This window comes from Pavona decussata, unplaced genomic scaffold (assembly GCF_977016875.1).
Source record: "Pavona decussata unplaced genomic scaffold, jaPavDecu1.1 SCAFFOLD_48, whole genome shotgun sequence".
NCBI lineage: Eukaryota > Metazoa > Cnidaria > Anthozoa > Scleractinia > Agariciidae > Pavona > Pavona decussata.
In genome coordinates this window covers 3,392,937-3,412,877 of record NW_028145470.1, presented here as the reverse complement: position 1 = coordinate 3,412,877, position 19,941 = coordinate 3,392,937, and the positions used below count along the sequence as shown (strand labels likewise).

Below are 19,941 nucleotides of genomic sequence, written 5' to 3'. Positions count from 1 at the left end.
AGATGCAATTTTCTTAACGGATATTAGCAGTTATTGAGAAGGACGAAAAATAAAGCTTTTAAGTAACGTTGTTATGATAATAGCATGGAATTTAGGTAGCATTTTTTTGAATTTTTTTTGAGATGAGAGAAACACGAACAGCCATTCAAATCTGAAGCTATAACAATTCGAAATTACAATACAAAGTTTTCGGGCAAAAAGTCGGCAACAAAAATAGTAAAATTCGACCAAATTGTTGACTTACTTCTGCACAAGCTTGTCCGCCTTTCGACCTTAAACGTTAAAAACCGTACTCGTTATACTACGAAAAATCTTCGTCTATAACATTGTCCCTTGTAAAAACTAAAATCCCATCCTTTCTGCAAGAGGTCTTGTGTAATTGTGGGCCAATTCTTAAACCAGCACATTTCCAACATTTTACGACCACAATCGGGAAAGGCCTCGGTTGAAGGTTTTCAAAAAGAAGGCAGAAGCACCTTTTTGATATTTGGGCTCCTATACAGCAATCATGTAAACCAGTTACTTTTTACTTTGTTTATTTTTATTAGTTATGTAAGCACTACTGAGCATGTTTTGTGACAGTGGAGCAGAGTTAGAAAAGACTCTGCTAGCACAGCTAGCAGGATGTGTTTTGGGGAACACGCCTCAAAAAATAATCATAACACACGCTTTTCTTTTTTGTTTTTAGACTGTGACAAAACTTGATTTGTATGAATAGCTCGCATAGTAATCTGATTGCTTCCAGCTTCCAATGTGCGTCATATTGTTTTCTTATGGATAAGGGGGTTAGTTTCTAAAGAAACTGTGGTGCTGCGTCGGTGGGGAGTAGAACCAAATGTTTGGTTTATCAACAGTTGATAACTAAAGGAAAATTGTACGTGCGTACTCGTGCTTATCTTACGATTTTCTCCTTTTGCCGGTGCTTGTATTATGCTTATTTCACGAGCGCAAAAAGGTCTGAAATAAGCACAAGAAATTACGAGTATATTTGTGCTTATCGCATACGGTCGAAGCTCTTGTAAGCGACCATCTCGGGAATTTTAAAAAGTGGTCCTAACTAGAGCTGGTCGCTTACGAGAATGCACTCTCGTAAGAGACAAAAAGCTGAAACAACAGAAGCTGGTCACTTAACAGAGCTTTCAGTATAAAGCTTTCTACCTCGGTCTCAGGGTAACACTCTCGATCCAGTCGCAAATTATCTTGAATTTTAGTTTCGAGATCTTTATCTACGAATATTATTAGCCAGTGCTATATTACTGTAAATGTGATCACGAAGTGTATACTTTTATTAAAGGGTTGCCGTAATACGTATCAGAATCTTTGAGTGGTCGCTTACGAGAGCTTAAAAACAAAGGAAAAGACCAGTTGGTAATTCTCAAAAGTGGTCGCGGTCGCCCACGAGAGCTTCTAATTACAGAGTTTAAGTGACAATTCAAACGGGGTTTCACAGTGCTGGTCGTAACTAGAGCTGGTCGCTTACGAGAGTGGTCGCAAGGAGAGCTTCGACTATAAGTTCAGTGTAAGAAGTGTCGCCAAAGTGTGCACCAGGCTTTGACTGAACTTACGCATGCACTCGTTCAATTTTTGTTGAAAGAGGTATTGATCTTTGAAGAAAGGCAATCATCAGTTAAAAGCTCTATTTAACATTTCCTAGTGCAGTAGAAAGCGCACCTCCTTTAGTAACACAGAGGATGGTGTCTAACGTCCTCTTAAGCTCCGTCGAATCAATCATGTGAAAATCTTTATTTTCAAACAAGCCAGTTTTAACATGGTCTGTATTTTACCCTGATAACTTTTGGTTTTTCTGCAGTTTGGTCGGTGAGATGAGTTTTCTACAAGAAGAGAAAAGGACAAAACAAGCGTTTTATTCTCACAAGCCTTCAACGATGCGCTTATATAACACAAACAAAATAACACAAACAAAACGGGGAAGTATAAGGCGATAGCGTACTTCCTAATGGAGACAAATGGAAATATTTTTTTAATCAGTGATATACCACTAGTCGTTTATTTATTTACTGTATCAAACATTAAAACACAGCAGCGTTAATACTACTATGAATTCCGAAAATAAATTTGTCTTGAAATGAGTGGGGATTATAACCGCATGGAAACTTGACGGTCAGAAAATTCCCATGTTCACATAAAACCAACAACGCCAAAAGGCAACAAAGAGATTAAAACGGTGCGAGATAGAATACTGGTCAGAAATCTTATGAAATAAACTTATTGTAAACTGACAAGTACTGAAGATATAAAGAAATACTACTTTTCCATTGGTTTAGATACGACGGACAGAACAGACATTGTCGGTCGTTTTTAAACTACTCTAAAACACTAAGCAAAGACCGCAAGATGTTTCATTTCATTGTCACTCTAAAGCGATGGTTGTACAATTATTTGACTAACACAAACTATCACGCAAATTGTTGCAACCTAGCACGCTTAAAACCGTGAACATTGTTGCCGAACAAATATAACAAAAATATAGGTATTTCTAACGGCACTTCTATATTTTTTTCGAATTAACAAAATCGGCGCGTTCCCGCACAGAAAACTATTCTAACAACTGTCTATAAATATTTGTCACTGAACAAAAAATTTGCTTTCAACTCAGTTTTTAAGTTAAATAATTTAGGATTACGTGTTACCGCTATTAAAACAAATCTGCTATCAAGTATACTCTGGCTTAACCGCATTAGATTTTTCTACAGGGCAAGACCCATTTGTCGAAGAAAAACTTTCGGAAATGATCCGAAGTCTTACATATCAAATTCGTTCTTAACCGAGACAACCCGAAGTTGTCCGAAGAATTAGGCTAATAGGTTGGGCTTCAAGGGCCATCAGATCACACTTTATTCTAAAGTGATTTTAACTGAATTACACACCAAGCTACATTTCGTGCAGTGTTAAATGAAGATTCATAGGGGTTTTAAGTCCACCTCCAGGCGGGGTGGGGAGGGAGGGAGGGGGGAAGGATCGGGGGGGGGGGGGATTGGTCACACCGGGTTCTTTATGATCCTTCCCATACGGTAATCGTACACCTGTCGACAAAAGAACACGAGATTCGGGTCCGTGCGGGGATGGGGGACCGATCCGGGTTTAGTACTTTCCCCCGGGGGCACCGGAGACATTGGGGCCTCTCTGAATTCCCGGAAGAGCCTGTTGAGAGCTCGGAACCTAGGATTGGAAAGAAAAAGAACTGTTAGCATGAAGTGCGATTTACCTGACAATATTTGAATTTAGAAACCCCGCTTCATACGGACAACTAGAGGTCAAAGAACTTCAAAGAAATGACTTGAACCAGATTAACACAGAGGAGCGGTTTCCAATTGAGTGTCGTAAAACCAAAACCAAAGTAATTACTCTGGCCAATCGCAACAGATGTAAACAACACAATGAGCCAATCAGAATTCCAAGCAAATACATGTAACTGGCGCCAAGCGCGGGAAAACGCGTGCGGCAAAAACACGATTGGTTTTGGTTTGGATTCCCATTGGTTGAGAAAATGGCGCGAGTTTTGTTAACCAATCACAGAGCGTAGTAATGCAAAACCAAAGCAAAAGTGAAATTACTTTCGACACTCAATTGAAAACCGCTCTAAAACGTACAATACTCGATTGCAAGGTAAGGTAAGGTAAGACATTATTTCGAAAGGGGAACACGTAACAGTAACTCAAATTACTGACGAATTTGTGGCCCTCTAAAAAGCAAAATCAGGGAGTTTAAGAAGCTACTACGGCAACAGCAACGAGAACATCACAAAACAATAGATTTTATGAGAAAAACAAAGGCCTTACACATGCATTTTAAATTTTGGCACATTTCTTCGCCGTTCTCGGCCAAACAACAACGTGAAATGACCAAATTCAAGGTTTTGTGAAGAACGTGAGTACATTATGGTAAATTTTTTCATTCTCTGTCTCAACTTGAACGCCGTTCCCAACTTTTCTATTACTGGATATTTCAGCCACATTGTACAAGTTAAACGAATTGGAATAATCGCGAAGTAGTACAAGTAACGCGAACTTATATTTTCAAGCGACGTTTTCGTTGGCGTTGCCGTCGTGGTTTCTTAAAGTCCTTATCGCAGTACCTGCAGTATTCCGGATAACTGAGAACGTAACATTTGTCCACAATACAGGCCACGCTGTTATCATCCTTGTGTCTAGACGCCATTACTTCCATCTGGTAATGATACCAAAACACCGAGCATTAGAATTTGACGGGTGACAGGGAAAGATTTCTGTACTTTTCTCGCAAATTCAAGGCGTCTAAGCTCATGCAGTTTGAGCAACTTATAACATAACTTCATCCTGTTAGGCCCTGTTTAAAGGCATAGAGGAAGATGCTAACACCAGGAAGACCCTAGTAAGCGAAACAACTTTCCATTTGGTTTACACGCAAAAATTTTTCAGAAGGAAAAGAAGAAAAATTGTCAGCCTTTAGCAGCTGAATGCCCGGCCGCCGCCATATTTTTTTCTTTTTCTTGTCCCTAATACTAGGATCTTCCCAGCCAAGGTAGTTTACATGGTGCTAGGATCTTCCTATCTCTCAAGTAGGAAGATGCTATCGCTAGAAAGATCTTAGCGCTAGGGCCAAGTACAACCTTTTGCATGTAAACTGAATACAGAAAATATATATGGTGCTAGGATGATCCGCCTTCCAGGATCTTCCTAGTGCTAGGATTTTCTTCCCTCCATGTAAACAGCCATTTAGTAACAGCACTTTTTTTGTTTTTGGTTTTAACATGGTCTTACCTCTCCGTGGAAGTTTGGAACTCTACCGACTTCCGTCTGCTCCGGCCGATAATACCAGAATACACTCATCATCATTTCGCCAGCGTTCGGTCCTGCAGTTAGAAATACGAGTGTTAGTCGACAGTTACCGAAGATTACCGAATCAATACGACTGTTGCACGATTAATGAAGAGTAAATCTGAGAAACAATCGAAGCTGGAGAGACATAAACTGAAGTTTGGATAGTTACAATGGTCGTTACGTCAGGGCCTGGTAGCCTTTTTGTATCGTTAAATTTTGATGGCTAAGGCGTGTCCGATGTACCAGGTGATCCACCGAAATAAATTCGAGACTGATGTCACAACACTGACCAGGAAATATGAGATTGAGATCGAATCCAGATTGAAGAGTAGTGAATTCTCGATTCTCGATATTTTGGCTAAGTTACAATCCAGGGCCCAGTTGTTCAAAGCCCGATTAAGCTAATCCTGGGTTAACGTGAACTTTGATTCAAGTTTAACTACTAATCGGTAAAGATTCTTCCAAAACACTTTTGCCCCTCAGTTTTGGCTTAGACTTTTCTTTACCATAAGCTTTAAAGTAAGCTTTGAAATCACTTTTAAAGAGCGAGATGAAAACCTCGGTTAACTCAGTTTTAATCGTAGATTAGCGTTAATCGGCTTTCGAACAACCCGATCCAGGAATCTCTAGCTTTGAACTGGTTTAAAAATCATACATATGAGCCCCACGCGAAAAACCATTTGAGGCTGATTTACATTAGCCTCCTACTGAGACGTTTTTTTGGCTGGTCACGTCACGAACTCTCCTGAGGAGGAGTGCGTGACGTGACGAGCCTAAGAACGGCTAGATTTAGACGAGTTGTTGGCAGGATTTGACGGCCCAACAGTGAGACAGCACGAATTTTGCGTGTATTTTGACACCCGATTTACGGTTGATTCATGCAATGAAAATTAGCCGAATTCAGAGAATCTGTTGCACTTTATCAAAACGGGCTGATACCCTCAATGAAACCGCCACGTCAATCAAAATCGGGTGTCAAAATACACGTACTATAGTGGCGGGCCGACAAAATGGTAGCGTGTAAACCGTGGGTGGGGTGGGAGGGGGAACAAGCCACCTTCTGACAAATAAAAGTGTTTTGACTTTATTCTTACCGTCATCCTCCTCCCAGAGGCCTGAAACCCGCGCTACAAACGGAGGGTCCTTCTTGCGCGTGCCCGACTTGAGTAGAACCGAGTCCCTTACGTTGATGATCTCGTCTCCACGCTGAACACCGCTGTAGTACCGCCGTATCACAATAGTCTCGTCCTGAAAGCGAGGTCAAATTTTTTATCAATATCCTTTGCAATGATAAATAGAGGACTGAAACCTTGGGTCGTGTATTTGATCTTCTTTTTGAAGTGTTGCTGTTTGTTCGTCAGCTTTTATCATGAAATATGTTCTTTGCCAATGTTAGAAAGGGTTAACGGGTTACTAAAGCTATGACGCACTAGTCAAATTTTTGTGCATATGAATGAGTGGCATAGGTTGCAAGGAAATGTTTTCTCGCAAAGGACAAATTACGTAGTTTTTCTTTTCCTGTTAATGATCTGAGAATTACCGCAAGAAAACTTGCACGACACATTGCCTACTGTACCTTCACCTTGACGACTTTTCCCGGCACCTTCACTTAAGTCCGTGTTAACTTTAAGCGTCACATGAGCGTTTCTGATCACCTTGGTGATGGAGTGGTTTTTAATTGCGTGTCGTAAAAGCAAAGCCAATGTAATTATTCTGACCAATCACAACTCGAAGTAAATACATGAAACCGGCGCCAAGCGCGGGAAAACGCGTGCGGGAAAGTCATGAGTGGTTTAGGTTTTGCTTCTGATTGGTTGAGAAAGTGGCACGAGTTTTGCTAACCAATCAGAGCGTTGTAAGGCAAAACCAAAGCAAACGCGTGTTCCTTTCGACACTCGGTTGAAAAACCACTCTAACACTAAGGTCACCTTTGCAACAGTGATTAAAAATACTGTTTAGCATTAAAAAGCGGCAATTAAGAGACTGTTGACAACAACACTTACATAACAGTACGGTTTATCCAGCGGTTCTCCTATAAACATCCAGCCATTCGTTCTCTGAAAAAAAGTTGTCAACAAATTATTGAGTATATTGAACGACAACTCGTCTTACAGGACACAGGTGGGCAACATACAACTGTAAACCAACAAGATGGACCGGAAGACCGGGCCAGAGAGAGCGGCGGAAATCATGATCGAGCTAAGAAACGCCGCCGTTTCCTGTGCTTATCCAAGAAAAGTTGACCGATCAAAGGCATTTCTCTCCGGACGAAAAATCATCCCAGAAGGAACAAAAGTTAACTATGGTCACGCGGAAAGATGATAAATGGTTCCTTTTTTATTTTTCTCAAATTAAGTCCCCGACATTAAAATAAGGAGATTTTAGAAAGACACACACTATGGCCCTGTTGTTGGCCGCTTGAGATTCTCAAACATCTGTGCCAAGTTTTTAACCAGTAGTCACGAAGAAAAAGAAAATGTGTTAGAAGGCCGTTTTTCTCCTTCTTTGTTTTCATTCAACGAAGAAATAAAACAGAAAAGGATAATTTCAGCGTAATCGTCCATATTTGCTGTCTTAAAAGCTGTCAGTTACTAGAAGTACTTCGCCGGAGTTTGGACGCTCAAAGTCCTCACGAACGACACAAGCACAAACGCCGGAGACCTCATTTTTCCAAGGTCTCTGTGCTTTTCTTTGTTTTCGTTCCTTCGTTTTAGCCTTAACACACTCTTACATTTGTGTTTTTGCTTCCGTCTAATCGGTTTTAGTTGCCGCGTAAGACTGCAATTAAACTTTCACCTTGTTTAGTTTTCTTGTTTTACTTAACCCTTTCCCGTCCGAGGGAAATAGTGAATTTTTCTAAATCGCTAACTATAAACTGGGAGACCACATGTGACATACCATTTAAAAGGTATTCTCTGGGGTGTGCTATAAATCACACCAACAGAGATGGAGGAGGTCACATATTAGAGTGAAAAAAGTCCAAAACGAAAGAAGAAAAACATTGAAAATTTTCTCATTCGTTGTACATACTGGGTATCCCCCTAAACCATAGCTTAATGTACAGCTCTCAGTGCATTGCTTGTTGTAAGATATCAACTGGACCCTTAACGTACAAAGAAAAAAAAATCCAAAAGTTTAAGGGGGTGGTAAATCAAGTCTCATATAGGAGGGGGGCATGATTTTAAGCCTTCAATTTATAGATCGTTCAAAGATCTTTTGGTTGTGCAAATTTCACACAAATTGACCAAATACTGAGCTCATAATTGCATCTTGTGCCATATGGCACTCTTGGTCGGGAAAGGGTTAATGAAAACTCACCAAACGCTTATGTTCTCGTGCTGGCTTTACCTATAAACAAGACCTGTCGTGGGGGTCAAAGCGAAACGAACAAAAACCTCGCACCGCTTGTTCCAGTCATTGACTTTTCTTGTATCCTTTTCTAAAGAGCTTGTTCATAGCTCATACATTCTTTGCTTTCACTTGAAGCAAACTCTTGCGTTCGCATTTACACTAGCTTCGCATGCAAAAGCAAGCCTTTATCATCGGCTAAACAATCAAACGTCTTCCTCTAACATTATTGCTCGCCACGCAAAATAGATTGATCTTGTTCACACATTTTCAACCGACATTTGCGTCACAAACAATGTTTTGATTACTCAGCTGGATTCGTCCAAAACCGCGACGTCAAAAGACAACGTTTGTTCGCCAAACCGCGCGTTAATTATCACTAATCGTCCCCTACCTCCCCTCCCTCATACAAACCTTAGGTATCCTCGGTTCAGCACGTGCTCTCTCCGCAGCTAATTTCTCAAGCTGAATATTCAAGTTCTTTAACTGGATGCTTTTTAACGGGTTACCCGCGGGCCGGCCGCGTCCCGCGCTCATAGTGGACGTGGACGTTGCAGCAAAGTTTATCTTAGGAATCTTAAGGGTGACGCCAGATGACGCTGGCATCTTATTTGTGAGCTCTTTGGACTTCTTTACCTTGCTCCGCTCGTCAATCAATCCTCCAAAGCCTTTATACTTTGCAAGAGGCCCGTCGTTAGCAACAAATACGTTCTCCATGGCCTGGTTGTTGAGCCCTACAGCACGCTTCGTTGTCGCGGCCTTGCTTACTTTGAGCTCTGGAGGCGGTCTGGATGGCGTGACAGGCGTGACCAAGTGATTCTTGGTAAAAGGAACAGAACCGGATGACGTGACAAGCTGTCCTTTGATTGGTACAGACAGCACGCGCACGTGCTTGACCTGCGGTCGTGGCAGATCCACTTGGATACACACATCCACCATTGCTTTCGGTGGCGAATCAGTAGTTGTATCACATTCTATTTCCTCGCCCTCATCACCTCCTTCAAAGCCTCCTATCTCTTGCATGTCTTCGTCCACAAGCTTACTGCTGCCTTCGAGATGAATTCTCTTCGTGTTTCTCTCATCTTCCGACGTGGAGTCAGCCTCCGGCTTTCGTTTTTCTCTTCCTATCCTGTGACCATTTGTAACAAATTGAAAATGTTCCACGCCGCCCATATTTTCCGCAGCATTTTCAAATTCCTTGGGGCTAACGATCACCCCTTGAGACCTAGGGGCGTCCCAGGTTGAGGTCACTTCGCCCTGTAAAAACACATCTGAATCTACGAAATCTTCTCTGTCGGGGAAATTCTCGGCCGAGCTAGAATTCGATTTGTCCGAATACCTCCTCTCTGTAGAACTCCTGGAAGGCGGTTTCTTTGTGGTGTGACTGTGCTGTTGAATTTCAAACAAGCTCCGTCCCGCTAAGGGACTTGACGGCTCAAAAAACACGTTCACTTTCGCAGCAGCGTTCAAACTCGCCATCCGCGGCGTTCTCCTCTGCGCCAAAGACCCACCCTCAAAGTCCATTGACGTCTTATCAACATACCCTGGCGTCGGCGCCAAGCGTTCTAACATCGACGTATTCCGTGTGCGTGAGCGCCGTGTACGTTTCGTTTCCATAACGTTTTTGTCGCCGTCAAACGGCGCGTTGTCCGAAGTATTTCCTACCACCGGTCTCTCTTCGAATTCCATAATTTCTCCTTGGTAAGTTATAGAGTTCTTTGAAAGCGGGTAACTCTGCAATTCAGCTGTCTCGTGGTCCGTCGAATCTGCGTTCGCAGCGCGGCTTTTCGCAATTAGGACGCGGTCTTCGCGCGCTTCACTGTTATGCCATCCATTAAGGTTGCGTTGCTTTCGAGTGTCATGCAATCTTGGGGAATTCCTGGCTGTTTTTGATGCAGTTGTTTTTTCACTTGATTGAGCTTCACAAGTCTTCGTCAGTTGCCTTCCTGATCGCGTCTACGAGAAAAATACCAAGACTCAATTACATCTTATATATCCTTCATTTTTAAAAACTGGATCACTGTATATTTACTGCAACTCCAGGGATTTGATTGGCTTAGCGGCCATGGTATATGAGCCATTATACCATGGCCGAGAAATAGCGACCATTAAATTGTCTTCTGGTTGTTCTTGCAAAACGAAATCAGCTTTATCTAGCAATGTTTCTTGATTGTTTTTAATAAACTATTATTCCACTATATGAATATGAGATGATTGACTCGGCGCTATACGCACCTCGTTGGCTATCTATCATCTCATATCCAACGCGTGCTCGAGGAATAAAGTCTACGTTATCTAGCTTTTCATTTTGTATACAATTTTGTATGGTAATTTTATTGTATTTTCTATACTTTTGCGTTATTTTTTGTTAAATTAGATGTATATTTTAGTAGCACGCCCCTCTTGGAAAGCGCTTTTGGTTGATGAGGTCAGCGTGTATAAATAAAGATGCGTTCATCCACTCAGTCTACCATATACCAAGATCCAGAGATCATAAAATGACGTTAGCGACCTTCGGAATTGAGTACGAGAACAAGATTGAGTACGAGTACGACTTTTTAAATCTAGTTCACGTGCTTTAGATAAATCCAATCTTGTTAGCAGCGTCTTTTTATCTTGCTCAAAAGATTTTCTGGTAAAGATTCCGGTAAACAACGCGAAGGAGCGAGAGTTCTGGGAAAGTAACTGGTTTGAACTTTGAAAGATGCACTTGTACTCAATCTTGTACTCGTACTCAAATTTCCATTTTCACTTCACGAGACCTAATTCACCTACAAATGTGTCCTAGACCAGGACAAGTACTTGTTGATATAAAAAATGGCAGCTTTCGGATCGATCATCTCGATGGAATGTCTTTTCAAGAGGCCCTTCTGGCCTCCGATATTCCGATCTACTGAACACTGATAATACGCTGTATGATGGTTTTTATTTGAGTCTGCAGTGAAACATAACCTTCAACTTTCATAACTCGTCAAAACAACTACCGCTTTGTCGCTTTTAGAAGGAGACAGTTTACGATACGGAAACAAAGTACCAGCTAAAGTAACAGCAAGCTCGCATTTTAAAAAAAATTGTAAATATACAATTCTGCATTCACTATTATGTTCTGCCAGCGAACAGAAGCGAAACCAAATTATACCATAATTAAGGCAAATACAGCTTTGAAAGGCCCTTAGCGATACGGGAAAATAGCGTTCTAAGTATATATTTTGCATATACTTAGGGTGCGTTGGATTGACCCTATTCCGGCATAGGAATATAAACAATGAATGCAAGAAATCCTTCATAAGAGGGTTTTGGAGCTACTGGAGTACGAAATCGCTGTTTAATTTTCATGTGTCAGCGAACGTTTGCAGAAATGTCTTCCCAAATGTACTAAAAAAGGGAAACAGCTATTCTGCTTATTCTTAATTCCGAAATACGGTTAACCGAACGCGACCTTAGTCTTCTTGGCAAAACATAACGACATGGTTGACCAAGAAGAAATTGTTATTCTCTAACTATCAAACTTAATATGCACACTATCGCTTGCTACGCATCAAATGTTACTGACCACAGTTACAAGGAAGCATGAGAGGTCAGACAACCATATCATTTCTCCCGGATTTCTGTCTCTGAATAAACAACTACTTTACAATCCGATTTTACGTACAATGATAATCCTCCTTGAATAGCCAAAGTTACATAGCCAATAAGCCGTGGAATGTCCAACAATTTCTTATCGCTCGCTTCGTAGAGGGTAAAGCAAAATTTGTGTCAATAAAGCCGCGAAAGATATTAAAGGTTCTCGCAAAAACAAAATTCACGTCCTTTAGTACAATTGACTGACAGTAGATTGACTCATGTCGCGAGAGAGACGACTGAATAACAAAACAAGGTCTACAACAATAAAAATAAGAGAAAGACGAGGTTTACCGTTTTACGAGCGCTTCGTAATCTTCTGCTTCTAAATGCAAATATACAACTTACACGAGACGAAGTTGAGGGCAATTAGGAAACAACATTCAGTGTTTCGTTACGTTCTCGATTTTTTAGCCACAGCACTCCGTGAACCGGTTCGTTACCAAGCAGTGTTTTAGCATATCAACCTTTCAGTTCACGGGTTCAAGTGAAAACAGGTAGGGTTTAGATAGAAAACTTTCAATACAATAGAGTATTATTACGGCTTGGAAGCTTTTTCTATCTATTTAAATTGGAATGCTAGTGTTGTCAAAGCTCCCCAATCACTCGTACAGTGTACGCCATCACCGCGGAGCAAACTATAACACAATCTCGGATATTTAAATCCCCGACAACTCGAACTCCTAGCGTTAACGTTGTGACACGCTTGTTGTATTGTAGTTTTAGGATTCATAGCCACTCGTATCTATTATTGACGTGAAATTACAATGAACCGTGCTTAGAATCACGAAAACTCGAGCCTCTGTTAGCAATCTTCGTTTCTTCACTCTATTACGGAACTCAAATTTAATAAGTTGTCCATAACTGAAACAGCACATAGAACAACTTTGCATTTTCCTTGGCAAGCAGATGAAAAGATTACAGTCGAAAACGCAGATCGGACAAATCCAATTTAGTGCAAAATCGTGAGACAAGACTTGCAAAGATTCAAATGTTTGAGAAATCTCACTTTGCATACGACTTCCCCAAGGGGGGAGGTACAAGTAGTTTTTTTACACTGCCACGTGGCTTACCTACATGGACGGACAGCGTGTTGTGACACAGTCAGACCAAACGCAAGTGAAGCACAGAGTCTCCAACTTGAACAATATTTGGTTTAATAGTTTAATCAATAGGAAGAAAATTTTTCACGCTTCATAGGAAATAAAAAAGCATTGTTGACAAAGTACTTAATTATGTCTTTATCAGTAAATGTACTGAAGAAATAAACATAAAACAAGCTTGTGAAGTGTACATCATTAGGTTAATTAAACTCAAAAGTTATCAGTAGTCAACAGGGTTGAGTAATGAAAAATCCGTATTCACTAAAAAGGTACATTCAAGTTTTTGTTGATTAAACTGCCGTGTTCAATGTGGTTCAAGCGTGAAACTCAAAGAAGCAGTAACAATCCTGAGAAGCTGATGGGAAAATTTCAAGAAAAAATAGCCATAATATTAGGGTGACAGTTTCCAAGATTGTAAACACATGAAACAATCTTGAAAAGTACTTTCAGTATGGGAATAAAACAGGACTGTATGAAAAAAAGGCTGACAAAGCTGATTAAACAGAAGCATCACCAACAACAAATCAATAATTACTACATCCCCTCGATTAAGCAGCTCTCCAGGAGAAAAAAAATATCCTTCAGTGCTGCAAAATAAGAAATTATCAACAACCCTTTGACTGTAATAACAATCAAACACACTTCCATCTCAGGATCAGCATTTCACTTCTCCTTACAACATCACTGCTCTATTCAACATTCAGATCATGAGAGTACAGAAAATGATCACCAGAGTAAAAATGTCTTGATTCTCAAAGAAATTCTCCCAAATGGTACAAAAAGAAATTTATTGAAAATGGTGAAGAGAAAATGCATGTTGATGTCAGGATTCATGGAAAGGTTAAGGCAATGAAGGCACAAGGTTAGTAGGAATTATTTCTTGTCTCTCAACTAGCAAAGAGCTTCAGATGTAAATCAAAATAAGCAAACTTTATAAATCAAAAATTGTCTTCATGTTTAACACCAGCAATCAAGTGTTAATTTTTTTAAAATATTGTCAAACCTGACGTAAGCGGACACCCTTGGGACTAGTGTCCACTTATGAGAGGTTAAAAATGTAGTGTTTGTATACAGCTGAGAGCATGACCAAGTGTCTGCTTACAAGAGCTGTCCACCTATGTGAGGTGTCTATTAGTGGAGGTTGGACTACACTAAACAACAGATTCAAACAAGGTACAATGTAGAAAGAATTAAGAGAGTGACCAGGTCAAGAACAAAACTACCTTAATGATGACTGGTGAAGACAAATGAAGGGGTGCCTGGAAATAAGCCCTAAGTGACTTCTGATAAATAGCTAGATTCTCCTTCCAAATTTCATTGTATTCGCTTGTGAAACAAAAGGAGAATTTGACCTAACATCAAAAGTCACTTAGGGCCTTATTCCATGCACTCCTTCAAATAACCCCATACACACATAATTACATAGGTTATACAATAAATTTGCTGAATTCATAACACTCTTAAGAAAGATTGTTATCATTTTTGATTGGTCTAACAGTGTTCACTTGTCAAGAAAGAACAAAGATACAGTTTATAACCGGCGCCACAATGAAAACTAGCCAATGTATAGCTATCATCAAACATTTGACAGGGGATAAAACAGTAGAGTATTGTTTTCATTGTTTTGTCAAAACAACCTGTGATGCAACATCCCAGTTGTGAGTTAACTGTCACTTCTACAGACACATGCTCAATGCTATTGAAATGCTATGCTTTGAGTCAAACATTCTATTGATCTACACGCCTTGACCACATTTGTTGTTTTGCAAGTAAATTGAACCTACAACAAACAACATCACTCATTAAATCAAGCTCTAATCAAGCATACTATGCCACGCACAAGTATTGTAGGTTATGGCTCTTAACGAGAGCTTGGCTCACCGAAAGGGAAAGATAAGCCCACACTGCCACACTTTAACCATGTTTATGTAACATAAAACATCCAGGAGTATAGTTACTCTCCCCTGGATGGGATGCTAGTCTATCACAGGATACCCAGCATGAAGTGACTAGGAGTATTACTACTCCCTCCTGGATGGGATGCTAGTTCATCAGAGGATACCCAGCATGAAGTAACTAGGAGTATTACTACTCCACTCTGGATGGGATGCTAGTCTATCACAGGATACACCGAATAAAGTAACTAGGAGTATTACTACTCCCCTCTGGATGGGATGCTAGTCCATCACAGGATCCCCTGCATGAAGTAACTAGGAGTATTGCTACTCCTCTTTGGATAGGATGCTAGTCCATTTGGTGAAGAGTGAAAATGAGTATAAAGTTTCTTGTCTATAGGAAACAACATAACTTGTCCAAAAAATACTGAAAAGTTAAGTTGCTATTTCACAACTGCAGTCAAAACCAAGTTTTGTGAATAAAGCCTGTATGACAAACACCAGCAATATGGATTTCTGCCTAAGTTATGCAGAAATGAGAACAATTTGAGAGAAAGTAAGAGTTATTTGGATTTCAAAATTTCTGAGAGTGAACGAGAATTAGCAGTTGAACAAAGAAAATTTAGCTTTTTATCAACTCCAATGAAAGTTTCAGCAAATTCACTTGTGTGGAAATGAAAGAAAGTTTTTCATGAGTCCATGAGAGTTATCAAAAGTATTTTTAGTACCAAAAGAGGGTAGCTCACTTAGGAACTAACTTGTGGTTGGTTTAGCTTGAATAAGTAAGAACCCTGAAACCAACCTTCTACATGTAAAGGAACTTGGAACTGTGCTGTGCACCCAAAGATGGTGAGAGAACAACAAATGTTTGCTTCAGAACTGTCTATAGATACATAAAATGAAGTCCAGTTGGTCGAAAACAGTTACCTACTATTGCTAAAGGCAACTTTTAAATGGAGAAAAGTGAAAGAGGTAAAAACCCCTTACATCTAGGCACAAAGAATACAATTGTGCTAGAAAACTTTGTTAACAAGTTATCATAATTACTGCTAAAACAACTATTTGGGTAATTATCTTCATATGCAAGCTTAACTGACGACCTCCTGTACATACAAAATTGAAAAAAAGGTGTTAAAATTGTTTCTCAGATTAAATCCAGCTTTCAGATTTCTTTTATGGATTCTTACGCAGGATTTCTTTACAAGAAACAAAATTTCACTAGTGAGGTTACTTTAAGGCATCGACCTCCCAAAACAGTTTAAGAAAAAGGTTCTTGAAAATACAACAACGCCAAATTTTGCGTTTTTCCGACCAATGCATTCTCCAATTGTCTAGGGCTAATCCGATAAGGCAACTACGCAAATGTCCAATATCGAAGAATTAGTATGAAAACATGCAATTTACTTCACATCTCACAGCTTTTAAGGTAAAATATGACTTCCGATAGGTTCAGCTTCCTTTCTAGAGTTCTCAAAACCACATCACCTTGAAAATGAAGAGCAAAAGCGACTGCGATTGTAAACTCGAGTTCGCGAGTACACGGCGAAAACCACTCGCGCCGAAACCGTTTCACGCGTGACACAAAAAAGCTCGCAAAAACATTCAAGAAAGCTTAGATGTGCTTGAAAACACTGTATATCTTGAATTTAAACGTGGTACGTACCAGAAGAACAATGATCGCTGTCTTGCAGAGGTGTGCAAGCCAACGATACGGCACGGCTGGCGCCATTCGTGTTGAATAAATTAGAGGTTAGCGCGGGTGCCACTCGATATTTCCTTATCGCGGCGACGTTTTCGGCGCGAAAGAACTTACCTTGTCGCAATAATCCCGAGCCTGGTAGTATTCACACTACTAAATAATCGCTTCTTGGGATTTTTGAAGGGAAAAACGCCTTACTTCGTCCAAAATCCCGTCACCAAATGTATGCCCAGACAAACCACTCGACGAGTAGCCTTCGAGATCCCTCGAGTCCCAACATGCATCGCGGGCCAAAGAATCTCGCTATCGGAACGAGGCTATAAAGTTCCTGATGTGCTGTAAAGCCACGTGGAGCGAGGAAAATTGTTCGAGAAATTTCGTACCCTTGAACAACCAATCAGTCTCTCTTTTCACTTTCGTTAAGGACAATAGTTTGACCAACTTTTCGTGTTTTCAACAGAGGGCGTTTGGCTAGCAAAAAGGGACGTGTTCATTTGTTGTCATCTGATCTCTACGGTGATCAGAAATTTGAAGCGTTTTCAAAACTCGGTTTCAGAGCAACACCAAGCAGCTGATATAACAAGGAGTCTTGTAGTATAGAACGAAAGATGTCAGCTTTACGTGTCTAGTAGTCATGAAACCAGGTGTTAGCACGTCGCTGTTCAGTCCGCGCTAAGCCATTCATAGCTTCGTCTTCTTCGCGATCATTTTTATCAACTATTTTAGCAAAAGCTTTGCAATTTTTTGCTGCAGAACACTATTATATAATATCGTTTCATTATCTATGGATACTTTTATTTTTGTTCTCGAAAAAATTTTTTCTCAATTATGTAACACTTTTGATATTTAGTGCAAATATATACGGACCATAACTGGTAGTTTCACTATTAATTAAAACTATCTTGCGCCTGAAAACGGCTTAACCGAAGAATCCGAATATATATCAGTTATATAAATAATTTTTCTCTTACCTGTGAGTAGGTTTTCAATGTTTCTAGTATGCGGATCGTATCTCCGAGATATAAATAATGATATTTTGTCAGTGCTATAGTTAACGGTCTGGCGGGTTATGAAGTTTACAAATGTCACCTATGAGACTTCACGGTTGTGAGTGAGTGAACTTTGCAGTCGATTTTCGAAACACATCACAGCATCCAAGAAGGTCACTGATACGAATTCGCTGAAATTCAAGAGAAAGTGAACGTCGAAGGCTGTCATAGATAGAAATAGAAAAGCTGGCAGCTGCTTTCCAGTACAAACAGCAACTCTTAAAGGACTTATTCTCTAAGCCAGCTGGCCCAAACAACACCGATTCGAACACATTTCCGTAATGAACAATTGACAAATGTAGTTTGCAAATACTAAGCCATAAGCTCCTTTAACAAATGAAAAAGTGGGCCTTAGAATAAGCGAGCCAATCTGGTTGCCGCTATGACTTATATTAAGATATTCTTGATAAGTCGGCTGGGATAAACGCCGTATAAGACAACTGGTAAATACGGAAAATTATTTACTGCGTCCACTGAATAACTAATCAGTGTTCTTTGTCTAATCCGCGTAATTCGTTTCCATAATTTCTGTTGAAGTTTATTTGGGATGATACTGATCAGTGTTCTTAGAATAAAAATCGGCGAAAAGTGAAACTAAACAGCCTATTCAGGTTATTTAGTCACGAATTATTTTTCGCTTTTGACGAATATTGTCAAAATAACTCTTTACGGGTTGGGCTTTCAAAATGCGTTTTCTTGGTATTGTCGGTCCAAGCGAATGAAAGAAAACTTAAGTAAGGATTTGATCCCATCAAGCTTTTTACCACTGTTTCAGTACTTTACCTGTAAAACTATACTGTAAAATGTGGAGGACTCATCTAATACATGACTGAAGGAACAACTAGACGTTTGTCCGTATTTTGTATTTTTAGTTTTCTTCCCTGGCGCTAACTGACTTAGCATCTTCGAATGTGTGATATTTCTCCAGCCGTGAAACGATCTTGACAATTTTCACTTAAAAAATTTAAATTTAGCTATATTTTTACAAGAAATCGCTAAGCGACTTTATTGTTAGAAACATAGCACCGATTGATGACACCAATAAACCTACCAAACTCGACAGTTTAATCCTGCATGTCCTCAAAGAGTGTTTTGGTAGATCAGAGTACGAGCGCACCTTACACGAGTAATTCTACTTTTCGCTCTTTGCTCGGCTTTTTCCGGCTTCAAGATAATGAGAGGAGGATCCGAAAAACTAAGCTAGGCTGTCCTTAAAATAGGGTAATTGTACTACACTCTTTTTTTAAAAGAACGTTGAGGCAGAGATTAAATAAAATTTAAGGGCATACGAAAAACATTACCCAGGCTGAGAGCCAGTTAAGAACATTTTATTCCGACCAAATGCTTTTAAAATGAACAGTAAAAATACGGACAAAATAATACATGTAAAAATTCAGTCTATATTGTCCAATTAACCCAAGCTCTAATAATAGGTGTCTTGGTCACGTCCGCATAGACTATTGAAATACTATACCAGGTAACTTAAGAACATCTTGAGAATTTTTCAGCCTCAAACTGCCAAAAAAAAAAAATTAAGAGCGTTCAGCCTCAGCTCCAAAATTATACGTTCTTATATAAAAAAGAGAGTGTATAACTGAAACTAACGTGGAGAAAATGTGCCCAATGGTGTCAGTAAACTTTACAGTGAGTTGCTGCTGAGGTACAAGAACGATACGGTCGATTACGAAACCTTCGTGGGTAATTTTTCAGTGTTTATTTTAGGGCTTCTCAATTTTTATTTCCCCGGGACCCCCTACCTCTCCCAATGAAAACATGCTGAGTCACCATGAGCAGTTCTGAAAGATGGTCTCATGATCAATTACTCTATCAGGGAACTCTATTTTAAACCTGAAATCTAGTCATGTCCAATTTTAGCAGCATCCTTATTTACTCATGCGTATCAAGGTTGCTCTCGATCGCGAAGGCTAATTTTTTGTCAGTTCCCGAGGAATGTTTTTCCAAGTGAAATAAAAACAGAACCTGATAACTGTTTTCAACTGCTTGCGAAGTTCATAAGTAGCTGGATAGTTTCAGTGATATAGCTATCCTATACAGACTGAGAGACTAGACTTTTCGCTTTTTTAATTGTTGACCACATCAAACGCCTTTCCGTCTCTGCCCACACGCCCAATATTAATAACAATGAGTTGTCGAGAGTGATGTGTTATTCAGTCAGTGAGACAGGCATAATCGGAAAAAGGAAATCCGAGTTCTCCTATCAGGAGTCGAACCTAAGACCTTCAGATTATTAGTTCGGATGCTCTACCACTGAGCTACAGGAGACTCGTGGGAGCTAGGGCCATTTGACAAACATCCTGCATTCTGCTAGGATATGAATGTCAGTGTGTGGCGTATGCGCAATGAAATAAATGTGTTTTTTTAATGGTTTGCTTGACCAACTCTTGC

General features: G+C 39.9%; 1 protein-coding gene and 1 non-coding gene across 7 annotated transcripts in view; both read right to left on the bottom strand.

Annotated features, from left to right (window-relative positions):
- Nucleotides 1-1,849: 1,849 nt before the first annotated feature.
- The window catches only part of LOC146481815 (uncharacterized), a 33,515-nt gene continuing 15,423 nt past the window's right edge, over nt 1,850-19,941 (bottom strand). For 4 of the 6 annotated variants that reach the window (XM_085107871.1, XM_085107874.1, XM_085107876.1 and 1 more), the window contains exons 2-7: nt 8,583-10,124; nt 6,824-6,877; nt 5,915-6,068; nt 4,761-4,852; nt 4,097-4,188; nt 1,850-3,180 (exon numbers count right to left, since the gene is read on the bottom strand). In XM_085107871.1, coding sequence (XP_084963997.1) covers nt 3,000-3,180; nt 4,097-4,188; nt 4,761-4,852; nt 5,915-6,068; nt 6,824-6,877; nt 8,583-10,124 — 2,115 coding nt within the window. In that variant the 3' untranslated portion in view covers nt 1,850-2,999. Of the gene's footprint in view, nt 3,181-4,096; nt 4,189-4,760; nt 4,853-5,914; nt 6,069-6,823; nt 6,878-8,582; nt 10,125-16,450; nt 16,532-16,600; nt 16,766-19,941 lie in introns of those variants that run through there. The other 2 variants (XM_085107873.1, XM_085107872.1) reach the window with 2 other exon arrangements.
- On the bottom strand, nt 19,746-19,818 carry Trnai-aau (transfer RNA isoleucine (anticodon AAU)). Its single transcript has one exon. It is a non-coding gene; the product is annotated as a tRNA-Ile (tRNA).